At 44.8% G+C, this 12,844-nt stretch overlaps 1 protein-coding gene across 2 annotated transcripts in view; it reads right to left on the reverse strand.

The window, feature by feature from the left end:
• The window catches only part of LOC144679033 (protein DEK-like), a 55,987-nt gene that overhangs the window by 22,420 nt on the left and 20,723 nt on the right, over window positions 1–12,844 (reverse strand). For both annotated transcript variants that reach the window (XM_078539284.1, XM_078539283.1), the window contains exons 4-6: window positions 9,992–10,101; window positions 3,416–3,510; window positions 737–857 (exon numbers count right to left, since the gene is read on the reverse strand). In XM_078539284.1, coding sequence (XP_078395410.1) covers window positions 737–857; window positions 3,416–3,510; window positions 9,992–10,101 — 326 coding nt within the window. The remainder of the gene's footprint in view (window positions 1–736; window positions 858–3,415; window positions 3,511–9,991; window positions 10,102–12,844) is intronic.

Consider the following 12,844-nt stretch of genomic DNA (forward strand, 5'->3'; position numbering starts at 1 on the left):
TACGCATTATTCTTCTCCTCTATATTGGTTGACAAAACGGGGGAATTTGATGATTTTATCGTTAACTCAGGTGACAGATGCTGTGAAATTTTTGTTTTCCGACAGAGTACCCAATCCTGCCTTTTCATGAATCTTGTGCATCACCCGGCACTGGCCTTGAATTCTGGAATACCATCTTTCCTCGCTTCTGAGGGCAGTCAGGTGGCACTATAGGTGATTTGCGATTTTGTCAATGCTCATTGACCTAGTCTACCACTTTTTTTCTTCAGATGAGGCCACTTGCCCAGTCTTCCTCTGCTGACATTTTTTCTTCAGCATCTTCTCCAGTTTATTGGATATCTTTCTCTAGTCTCTAAATTATTTTCTTGGAGACATTAAACTCTTGCTGTTGCACAATTATTAGTCTTCTCAGCAAATGCCACAAGTTTTATACTTGTTATTCTTTCTCAGAGGAATTGTGATAGATGATGCAGTACGATTAGCCTCGTCGATCTGCTGGGAGATGGGAGCGTGAATTGGAAAGGAAAATCTAAAGGCTCCCACATGTGCCTTTAAATTAAAGGACTGTAGTAATCACTCTAAGGAGTTAACAATTACAATACAGTTAAATCTCAGAAAAACTACGGTGGACTTTTACATGAGCTACATGAAAATTTAATTCTTTGGGCCAAAAGTCATAGAGTCTACTTTTATACAAGTATATACAATAAATAGTAACAGGTTTCGAAATCTCTACCTTGCCAGATGCCTTGGGTTTCATCAGGAAGTTCAAAATTTTTGATACTATTTCATCTTTAGTGCCTTTCCTCTCCAGGTCCAGAACAGTACAAATCACCTTTAGTACTGAAATTGGATTCCTATAATACGGGAGACAAAAAGAAAACAAGCCATCTGTAGCAAACATAAACATAGCAGTACACATGTTAACTCTAGGGAAAAGCACAATAAAAGCTTTAGCACCAATACGTTTTATAAAACAACCAAGTGCATTTAAGGTCACTTCTATAGGACTCTGTCCAACAGTGAAAGAGATACTCTCATGTCATGGGATTTCATGTGAAAAAGCATCAGCTTTCTATCATATGCATTTATTACATCTGGTCTATTTTTGAACTGATCCTAAATCAAGTTTTTTTTGGAAAAAAAATAAATTTATTCTTGGGACATGCTGACAGGACATTATTTATTGGTCATTCCTAATTGCTCACCGAGAGCATTAATAGTCGTCCATGTAGTGTAGGATTGGAGTCATCTATGGGTCAGACTAGGTAGGAGAGGAAGGTTCCTTTCCCCAAAGGACATGACAATCCAAGAGGTTTCATGGTCATTTTCTGGTGCCACCTCACATCTTAACAATTTTGGAATCCAGTTTCACAATTTGCCATGGTGGGATTTGAACTTTTAGTTGCTTGTCCAGTATCATGATCATTAGACTACTGTACCCTAAAATCAAGCTTCTATAGCACAACAGAAAATTATTTTAAAATATGTTATATGAAATGAATAATGAGGAATAATGGATAACCTCCCCCCATTCCGCCTTGCTAACATAATTGCAACACATGTATTTCACAATCTAAGTTAAGGAAGTACAAACCACAATCCAGACAGTGGAAGAAACTTTTATAACATTAAAAGAACACAGGAAAAAGTTAGAAAGTAAATACTACAAATGCCATACAAGTTTTAAAAAAAAAGGTAATTACTATTCACAAAATATTTGGAACATTCCAAATATAAACTTAAACATTGAATGACTTAAACTATTGATGCATTATTCAGTAAGTTTCATCAGTACTGTTTACTGGGTAAATTTTAGCATTATTCATTCGGCCTCCAAATAAAAAAAGCACATTGCTGTTATCCTAGAATGAGAACCCTTCCCTTCATTGATATTTGCACCAGTCAGACTGTCTTTCCCTGTTTTATATAAGCCATTACAGTAAACTCGTGTTAGTCCACAAGATAAATATGGACGAAGAAAGTCATTAAACTCATCATTCAAGAAAGAAGCTTAGAATTCCACTATCACAACACCCAATTATTTCTCAAGTGATACCGGCGTTTGACCTTCATCACTCTACCTCTTAGTCCATTCCATTTATTCATCATTACACGGGGAAAACTGTCAGGTTTCAGTCCTATCCTTAACTTATATTGATTTGAACCAGTATCCCCGCTTATTCTTTTCTTGAAATTTAGTTTGAAGTCATATCTGCCCCTAAACTTTCCATATTGTTTTGGTGCACATCTCGAAGTCAATATTCAGGTATCTCCTTTCAAGGTGAGAAAGTCCCAAGTTTCTCCAGAACTCAGGTGTGATGTCATCATCATATTTGTGATTCTTCTCTGAACGGTCTTGCAGGCTTGAATGTTTCCCTTGCTTCTGTAGGCAAAACTGGACATAGTGCACAGCCTCTGGTCTGGTTAGAGCACTACACAGTTTTGAGCAGGAATTCAAGCTCTGACTTATGATTTACCATTTTGGTTATATAGTTAGCATGATTTCCTTTGTTGGTTACTAATGCGACAGTGGTTAGAGGGGTTAGGGGTCAAATCTACTAAAATATTCATTTTGGTTTGCTGTTTGAAAGCATGTTCTCAAACTGTTTCATCATTGCTGTGTTGAGCAGCAGGGAACCCTGATCAGATCTCCTCCAGTCATCTATACCTCAACCACGAACAGTTCCAAACGCCTATTTAAAAAAATACATCAAGAACTATTGATGATTACTAGTGAATGACTTAATACCTCACATCACATTTTATTAGAGATTAAGCAGCTACTTTGTAAAATAATAAATAGATTTCCCCATTTTCTCTGAAGAAAAATGACAATGGAATGAAGGGTTCCCATTTCAATAGTTGTTTTAGATATCAGCAATACCATCTCATGGCGCTGTAACTTGCATCTCTCTTTTTCAAAGAGCGAAAGGGCTGATTTGATGTTTGAGCCTATATCATGCCAAACAAGGCCCCCATTATTGACCTAGTAGGCCTTTCTCCTAATATTAAAGGTACAAATTGCTCCTTCTAGGGGCTGCAAAAAGGAAAAGGGAATTTCTTAAAGTTTCTATGACATCCAGGCTTGACATGCTCTATTTAGCACACTGGTAGAAGGCGATCTTACAACAGAATAAACTTAATTCTTTAACTGCCTCTGTGCAGTAGCTCTCAATGTGGCTGTTATTCTGCCAACTTAAATCAATTTTCTGTCAATTATTTCATAATTTTGGTTTATTTACAACTGCATTGTAAATTTCATTCACAGGATAGGAAAACAAATGTGCAGCTATTCTAAAATCTAAATTTTTTTTGGTAATGTAGTTAATAAGCAACACATCTAAACATTCTTCCCTGTTAACAGGTTATGCAATCAGTAGGGTTTCTAAGGGGCGAATGTTTAGTTACTCACTTTTTCAGTACCTCTTCTTTTTTCTTGTGCTGCTCACTGCCGCTTTCAAATGAGAACCCAGTAAACAGACGAATGTTTCTTTTCAATGAGGCAAGCTGGAAAGAATTCAACAGGACACAAAAAGATTACACTAATTAATAAGAACTTAAACTCATTTTCAGCAGATACTAACCATAAATCTAAACACATGAAACAAAACATATGCATTAAGCTGATGAGTAGCTGTCATACAGAATAGGAATGTCCTGGGTTTGACCCTTAGCCTGTATTGAGTTAGCCATGGGCTTCAGGTCTCCTGGGTTTATGAGGAAGGAATAACCAAGTTTCATTCTTAATCCCTCCTGGAAGTTCATGAGTGAACTTCAGGTGAATACAAGATGCAGATACCATTCCTATATTTGAATGCGTGTGTTCTAAAAGTAATAGCAACAACAACTCTACTCAGTTTGTGTCTGTCTGGACTGTTTTGATTAAGAGTGGTGTCGGTTGGGGGGTGGTGCCTGGTGCATACGGAGGCATGCTGGGTGCACGGAGAACTGGAGCGTATGACGTGCGGCTGCCAACATTTGGTGGTGCCAGGGCAGGGTCAGGGTATTGGTGGAGGAAAAAAAAACAGCAGGAGGTAGATAAATAGGAGTGCTAAGTTATCCTGCCTAGTGAGATTGTTTCCATGAGTGATGGGATGGGACTCATGGGAGAAATAGGGATGGAAAGAGAGGGATGGAAAGAGAGGGATGGGGGTGATGGAATTGGTTGAATTGCAACAAAATAGCATGGACAATTATTTAATGCAAATTATTCAAAATGTAGAAGTTTTAGAAAAGCTGTTAGGTAATGTAAAAGAGTACATTAGCGCTGATTCTATAGTTGAAGATGATAACACTATACCTATGGGGCAGAAGTTTCAGTTTCGCACGTCCGCGCATAAAATGGCGCGCGGTGGCGTCGGGCGAGCGTCCCGACATCATCGCAATATTTCGCTGGGTGGGTGCACGATGACGTCCAACACGCGCCCGCCATTAATTAACGGGCCAGTTAAGGCCCTTTAGTCTTCAATAGACAGCGATTTTAGGCGCCCGTGCAATCTTCGGGTCGGCACACGGGCAGGAGACTTTTCTATGAACCTCATCCACGGGTGGGATAAGAGGGTTCAGTGGGGTTGTCAATCTGCTTTGTGGAGTATTCATTGGGGAAGGTATTTTAAACTTGCCTGTGTGATCTGCAGTAGTTCAGAACACATTCCAGCAGCTTTCTGTGTACTTTGAACCTTCAGGTCAGCACTCTGCAGTCAGGAATCTTTTGCGGGCCTGTAGCTTTCAGGGAGCCTCCCCTTAGCCTGGGTATGGGATCTGACTGTCCACTGGAGGCAGCTCCTCTGAGGAGGAAGGGACAGCTGAAAGGAGGAAGAGGCCAGGAGTGCACAGTCTCCAGGGGAGTCACCTTTGGGAGGCCAGGCGCAGGCACAAGGGGCACAGGGCCAAGAGGTAGTCCAAGGTGGAAGGGGCCGCAGAAGACGCCAATGTCCTGCTGCCAGGCGGCGAAGCGGTCACCTCAATATGTCTGAGGTGCAGTGCCGAAGGAGGCTCCGACTGTCAAGGGTAGACAGTCAACTATATCTGTCAGATGATTGGCCCTGAGATCTCCCCTGTGTGGGCGGACACCCCATGCCAGTGGCTCCGAAGGTCACAGCTGCCCTCAACCTCTATCCTCTAGCTCCTTCCAGGGCTCGGAAGGTGATCTCTGCGTTGTCTCCCAGCTGTACACACATGTGTCAAGCAGGTCACAGACACTGTTCAGGGTGCACTGACCTTCATCCACTTCCGCTGGGACCAGGCAAGCCAGGCACAGCGAGCCAAAGGCTTCGCGGCCATTGCTGGCTTTCCCCGCCTCCAGGGTGCTATAGACTGCACACACGTGGCCATCAAAGCACCAGCAGGTGAGCCCGGTGCCTTCGTCAACAGGAAGGGCTTCCACTCCATGAACGTGCTGATAGTGTGTGATCACAAGATGCTGATTCTACAAGTCTGTGCAAGGTACCCAGGCAGCTCCCGCGACGCCTAAATCCTCAAGCACTCCCAGGTACCGGGGCTCTTCAATGCTCCAGCTCGGCTTGATGGATGGCTGCTGGATGACGAGGGCTATCCCCTTCAGAAGGTGGCTCGTGACACATCTCCGCCATCCAAGATCAGAAGCTGAGCAGCAGTACAATAGGAGCCACGCTTCCACAAGGGCTGTGGTGGAGAGAACCATCGGTCTTCTCAAGATGCACTTCCGATGCCTGGGCCGCTCAGGGGGCGCACTCCAGTACCCCCCAGAATGTGTGTCGCTGATCGTGGTTGCATTCTGCGCTCTACACAGTCTTGCGCTGCAAAGGAGGGACGCAATGGACAATGAAGACGTAGGCGCATTGTCTGGGGCTGCACACAATGAGTCCAGCACTGATTCTGAGGATGAGCATGCACAGGGTAATGCTGAGGGGGTAGACGCTGACCCAGGACTACACCAAGGAGGCAGGGAAACCCAGGAGGTTTTAATCCAACGAACCTTCAGCTAGCACAGCACAAATAGATCAGCAGGACCAGCATTGCCTGGTGCATCTATACTCAACACCTAAGTGCAAAATCTGCCAGGTCATCAGCAGGAACTAAGGGCCTTGTACATAAATTTGAATGTCCAAACAAACACTCATGACAGTTTTCTTAAAACATACACATGCAGAACAAACAAGCCACCCTCAGCCATGGTCACACATCTGAATTTTAATTTTCAAAATCAGATGTTCCCAGTTGTAAAACAATACTGTAAGCAAGCAAAAAGAAATTCTAAGGACCTATTCTCGGGCCAACACCAAAGCACCGGTGAGAAACCCGTGGTGTGCCTAATGTGCCTTACTTTTCAGTTTGCGGGCTACATTTTGGTGCTGCCCCATCACTCGGAGTGGCATCTGAGACAGCCTGCTGGCTCTGCTGTCCTTGATGATCTTGGTGGTCATCCTCTGGCCCGTGCAGCCTGTGCTGGGCCAGCCTGGGAGGGATCTGCCATCTCCCCAGTCGTCGCAGCCTCACCGGATGATATGGTCACTGGGAGAAAGGCGGAGGAGCTGGTGCCCTCATCTGGAGTGCTGGGAGAGGAGCCCGCAGAGACGACAGGCAGCTGCTGCGCCGTGAGGTCGCCTCGGACCTCCCTGCTCACCGTCGATGGATGGGCAATGAGCTGGGAAACTTGATGCCCAGACCATCTCCCACTGGCACTGACCAGCTGTGGCCAATGCCGCTGTGAGGGCTTGCAGGTCCGAGCGCAACCCCAGGAGGACCTGATTGTTCTCCTGGAGGTGCCTCTCCATGAGAGTCGCCACTCTCTCCATGGAGGAAGCATGACGCTCAGCCATGAGGCTCATTTGCATCAGTGATACTCCGTGTGGACTCCTCCACCACAGACACCAAGCGAAGCATAGGCTCACGTATCACATCCAGATGCTCCCTCACACCCGGCTGCATTTCCTGCAGCTGCTGCATCGCGGATGACTCCAGAGACACATCATCAGGCACTGACTGAATACGTGCTTGGTCCCCTGCAGTCCTCCAACTGCTGGCGCCATCGGCACACTCTGTCTCTGCCAGCTCCTCCAGCGAATGTGAAGTGCCCTCTCCACTGTGCCTTGGGACACTAGCCGATGTTCCAATGCCCACTGAGGCGCTAGTATCTGCGCTGGTGCCTGCCTCGCAGAAATGGTGTGATGCTGGTGAGACTTGAGGGCCCTCAGGTGTGAGGGGGGGCATCTGTAGCTCCTCCTGCCGGCCATGCTATGATGCTGAAAGGAACAACAAGGACAGTGCGTCAGTTAGCGTGCACACAGTGACAAACTTCATCCCTTTCCCCCTGGCTCATTATGTGCTCAACCTTCCAGAACCAACGGACATGAACATTGGTGGGGTGGTAAATAGTGAGGAGGATAGCCTTACATTACAGGAGGATATAACGGACTGGTCAGATGGGCTGATGAGTGCCATATGGAATTTAATGTGGATAAGTGTGAGGTGATGCACTTGGGCAGGACAAACAAAGCACGGGAAACACGATGAATGATAGGATCATGGGAAGTAACGAGGATCAGAGGGACCTTGGTGTGCATGTCGACTCGTCCCTTAAGGTAGTGGGACAGGTACATAAGGTGTTTAAGACGGCATGTGGCATACTTGCCTTCATTAGCCGAGGCACAGAATACAGAAGCAGGGAGGTCATGTTTGAACTGTAGAAAACATTGCTTAGGCCACAGCTACAGTACTGCGCGCAGTTCCAAAATGCACATTATGGGAGGGATGTGATTGCAGTGGAGAGTGCAGAGGACATTTACCAGGATGTTGGCTGGGCTGGAGAGTTTCAGTTATGAGGAGAGATTGCAAAGACTGGAGTTATTTCCCCTGCAGCAGAGGAGATTGAGGGGGGACATGATTGAGGTGTATAAATTTGAGAGGCATAGATAGGGTAGACAGAAAGGAACTTTTCCCCTTGGCGGTGGGATCAGTAACCAGGGGGCATAGATTTAAGGCAAGGGGCTGGAGGTTTACAGGGGATGTGATGAGCAACTTTTGCACACAGAAGGTTGTGGGAATCTGGAACGCATGCCTGATAGGGTGGTAGAGGCAGAAACCCTCATAACATGTAATAAGTATTTGGATGTGCACTTGCGATGCCATGGCATACAAGCCAAGGGCCTAGTGCTAGAAAATGTGATTAGAATACTTAGGTACGTGTTTGACCCGCGCATCCTCGATGGGCCGAAGGGCCTTTCTCTGTGCTACACACCTCTGACTCTATCACTCTATGACCGAGTGGGAGGACATTGTGGATCTCACAGTTGGCCTCAAATACCTGGCCGTTCCACCCCAGCCTCACCAACACCAGCTGACCCGGACAGTTTCAGTTATGAGGAGAGATTGCATAGAATGAGGTTATTTCCCCTGCAGCAGAGGAGACTGAGGGGGGACATGATTGAGGCATGCCATCTCTCCAGCTCAAGGGCCTCCTGCTCGAAGCGGCTTAAGATGAGGTTGTATGCCTGGCCGCCTCCAGTCCTCGCACGCTCCGAGGCATTATGAGCATTCTTCTCCTGAGAAAGAGAACACCATTACGAAAAATTGCACACGGACTCTGCATGCGCACGCTGTACCCCAACCACAGTGGGCCATATCAGGCCTCCAGTGCCTCCTCTTCCCGCTACTACCTCAAAGGCTAAGGCTACCTGCTGCGTTAAATGCCCAATGCTAACATGGTACTCACCCTGCCAGAACGCAACAAATTGTTGAAGCGCTTACGGTACTGGATCCAGGTGCGCCGCACCACGTCGTGGGAGCTCAACACCTCCGCCACCTCCTCCCAGGCACTTTTGGTCATGTGGAGGGGCCTCCTCCTCCCATCCTAGGGGACCAACACCTCCCGCCGTGCTGCCACCTCAAGGCGGGCAGCAAGGCATTCATCTGAAAAACGAGGGATGCATTGGCCCCCTGCTGGCCTACTCTGCTCCTGTGGCAGACCCTGCAGCCTGGCCTGCTCAGCCAACCCTGTGGTGCGGCCCTCGAACTGGCCATTGTCAGCAGCCTACAGGAGGCTGCCAGGCCTTCTTTTAAACAGACTGCCGGGTCGCCATTGGACCCAGCAGTGTCTGCACGCCCACCACTGCCCGCACACTCCTAGTATCCACAGGAGTCGGACCACACGCGTAAAAAATGGCGGCGCGGACCCGATCACAGGCAACAATCCGCGCCTGCCCACATCCACTCTTCCCCCACCCCACAACGGAAAATTCTACCCATGGAGTTTTTATACAGTCTAACTCCAATGGAAATGCTCTATTGCACAAACCTAGACTCCAAGAATGCGCAGTTAGAGTGTTGCTACAAAAAAACTTGAATCCTAAACCAGCAATGTCATGAACACAATTGGAAGCCGCTTTCTTCTATAGATGTTGAAATTATATCAAGTAGATTTCAAGAAAAAGAGGGGAAAAAAAGTACTTATTCTTGGAATATTCAGCCCATCAGATGTAAACTTGCCATTTCAACTTAGAAGAAAACAGTTTCAATTAGACTCTGACATTCGAATGGACTATAAATAAGTCACAAGACTACATGCTTGACAAAATTTGTATTTCCATTCCTATCCCTTTTTCCCTCCCCAATTGATAGTTTTATGTAGCTTTTCCCAAAGTGAGAAATTTTGATTTTGTTCAAGCCTTTGGTGATAGAATAACTAGGAATCTTGTACTTAAGAAGTACTATTGCAATAAAAGATAATATTGCTAACCATTAGTTATTAAAGGCTCACACATGCGCAACAGTGCCTGATGACTTGCATCCATGCAAGGAGTTAGCCCCTTCAGGACAAACAATAAATTCCTCCTTGCAAAGAAAAAAAGGGCAAGTTTTTGCCTAGTACAATCAGTCACTGATTAACCTGGTCCCCATGCACAAAAAAAAATTTACACATGGGATCCTCCCAAAAATTAGAAAACGTAAAGTTTCATTTTACTCAAAAATTGTACTTAAAATGACCAAGTGCTAGAAATTATCATCTTACCGAACCTGGCCTGTTATATAAGATTTTGTGAAGAGATTTTAAATCTTCAGCCTTAGTTTTGCCCATGAAATACTGTATCCTCTCAATTTCTCCCAGCCTTGTGCCTCTACCTGAATAAAATAAAAAAAAATCAATTTTCACTATCATTTTATTTTTAAATTTGCACAATGGCTCCAAGACAAATAACTAGTATTCATGCAAAATAAGGTTATCTAATTAGTTCTCTACCAATAGCTCAATTGGCTAAGTCAGTGAAGAGCTAAGCCTTAGACCAGGGATGCTTCAACTTCAATCCCCAACCTGTGCTGAATTAATTACCATAGGTAGGTCAGTAGTAGATAGACTACAATAGAAATCTATATAATTTGCAACACAAGGCTACAGGTATTTATGCTATGTACAAATTTACTTCCACCCTACTGATCTAACCTTTATTAGCAGATCCTTTTAGGTCTCAGAAACCCATGACAAGGAAGCAAAATAGCTATGATTCCTCTTTTATGCTTACTATCCAGCAAATCATGCTGGTGTGCTCACATGTGAGCTTTAAGTGAGGAAAGGATCTATTTAGTTGAAAAGTATGCTAATGGTCATCATCTCTGCTTATGCACGAAGAACAGACAAATTGGGTGAAATATCAATGGGCAACTGTAGTGGAACTGTAGAGCAAAGAATGAACACCTTCAGTTAGGAGGAAAAAACTAGCAGAAATATTACATATTTGATAGACATTAAATAAACCTAGCTAAGGGTTGACTGTATGAATTAAGCTTATTGCAACAGATTAAAATTTATTGAAATACTCAAAACAAATGTATTTTTCAAATTGAGAATTTTCTTCTTCTCCTTTGGAAGAAAAATATATAATTCAAAAGGCCTGTGTTCTTAGCACCTTGCTGTATGGCCGTGAAACATGGGTCACTTACAGCTACCAGGAAAAGCAGCTCAATAATTTCCAGCTTTGCTGCTCGTGGAATAAAAGGGACAGTAGCAACATGGATATGAAATTGGCTGAGTGACAGGAAACAGAGTCATGGTTAATGGATGTTTTTTGGGCTGGAGGAAAGCTTGTAGTGAAGTTCCCCAGGGGTCAGTGTCGGGACCCTTGTTTTTCCTTTTATATATTAATGGCCTAGACCTTGGTGCACAAGGCACAATTTGAGGATGATAAGAAACTTGGAAGCATTGCAAACTGCGAGGGTAGTGTAGAACTTCAAAAGGGATCTAGACAAATCGGTGGAAAGGGTGGACAGGTGGCAGATGAAGTTCAAAGTGGAGAAATGTGAGGTGGTTCATTTTGTAGGAAGAACATGTAGAAACAATATAAAGGGTACAATTGTAAAGTAGGCGCAGGAGCAGAGGGACCTGGTTAAGTCACTGAAAGCAGCATAACACGTTGAGAGCATAGTTAATAAAAAACACAGTATCCAAACCTTTATTAATAGGGGCAGGGAGTACAAAAGCAAGGAAGTGAATAAAGAACATTGGTTCGTCCTCAACTGGAGTAGTGTGTCCAGTAAAGGACATCACACTTTAGGAAAGATGTGAAGGCATGAGAGTGAGTGTAGAAAAGATTCACAACAATGATTCCAGGAATGAGGAACTTCAGTTACATATATTGGAGAAGAGAAGGTTGAGAGGAGACTTGAAGATTTAACAGAGACATTCAAAATCATGGAGGGGTCTGACAGAGTAGCTAGGGAAGAGCTATTTCCATTGGTAGAAGGGTCAAGAGCAGGAGGGCACAGGTTTAAGACCATTGTAAAAAGAAGCAATGGAGACATGAGCAGAAACTTTTTCACACAGCAAGTGGTTAAGATCTGGAATGCACATCCTCAGAGTATAGTGGAGGCAGGTTCAAGCAAGACATTCAAGACGGAATTCAAAAGGAAGACTGCAGAGCCAGAGGCAGAAGACAGGGGTGTGGCACTGGGTGAATTGCACCTTCGAGAAGCCAGCACAGACACAATGGGCCAAATGGCCTCCTTTTGTGCTGTAATAATTCTGCCAGTCTATGATTCTGTCTGCTATACATTATGGATATATCCTGGCAGGACAAAATCATGAATGCGGCTGTCCTCTCAAAGATAGAGCTGCCAAGTGTGTTGGCAGCAGAGGCAGCTTGGGGGATTGGGCAGGTCCACAGGATGGAGGACATACCCAAGGACCTTCTCTGTAGTGACACAGCCAGAGCCAGATGACCAGTGGACCACCCAAGGCTCCGCTTCAAGGATGCTTACAAGCGTGACATGAAGGCCCTAAACATCGACTATAGCACCTGAGAGTCACTAGCTGGCAAAACAGGAAAACAGGAAAACAGTGGCACCTCCTATGGGCTGTTGCGCACTACTGTAACAACTAGTGGTTACAGCTGCTTGGCATCAGACACCAACACCAAAACAACAACAACCCACAACGTCACTTGACAGCTTCATGTGCAGCGCCTGTGGCAGAACCTGCCTCTCAAAGACTGGCCTTCCCAGCCAGCAGCTAAGGTGCACGAAATGAAGACACCCATCTAAATGAATTGTCTGCTGCGTGCCATTATCTCTCATAGGTGGAAGGATCCCAACAATACTACTTCAAATGGTCAACTTTTTCAACCACACAGTTGAGGCACTTTATGCAGTGACACACAGCTTCTGAGAAAACAGCAAATAGCCATGACTTCCACATAAAAGTATTTTCCCATATATTATAAGGTTTTTGCTTGGCAACAGTATATTGCACACCAACTAATGATGTTTAATTTTATTTTCCTTGGAGTTCTGCTTTTACAAATCAGAACACAATAGATCAATGCAGCCTTTTACCCTGCAGTTGTAGGATTTGTATTCCCATTCGCTTCACTCA

The sequence above is a fragment of the Cetorhinus maximus genome, chromosome 3, assembly GCF_964194155.1.
Source record: "Cetorhinus maximus chromosome 3, sCetMax3.hap1.1, whole genome shotgun sequence".
NCBI lineage: Eukaryota > Metazoa > Chordata > Chondrichthyes > Lamniformes > Cetorhinidae > Cetorhinus > Cetorhinus maximus.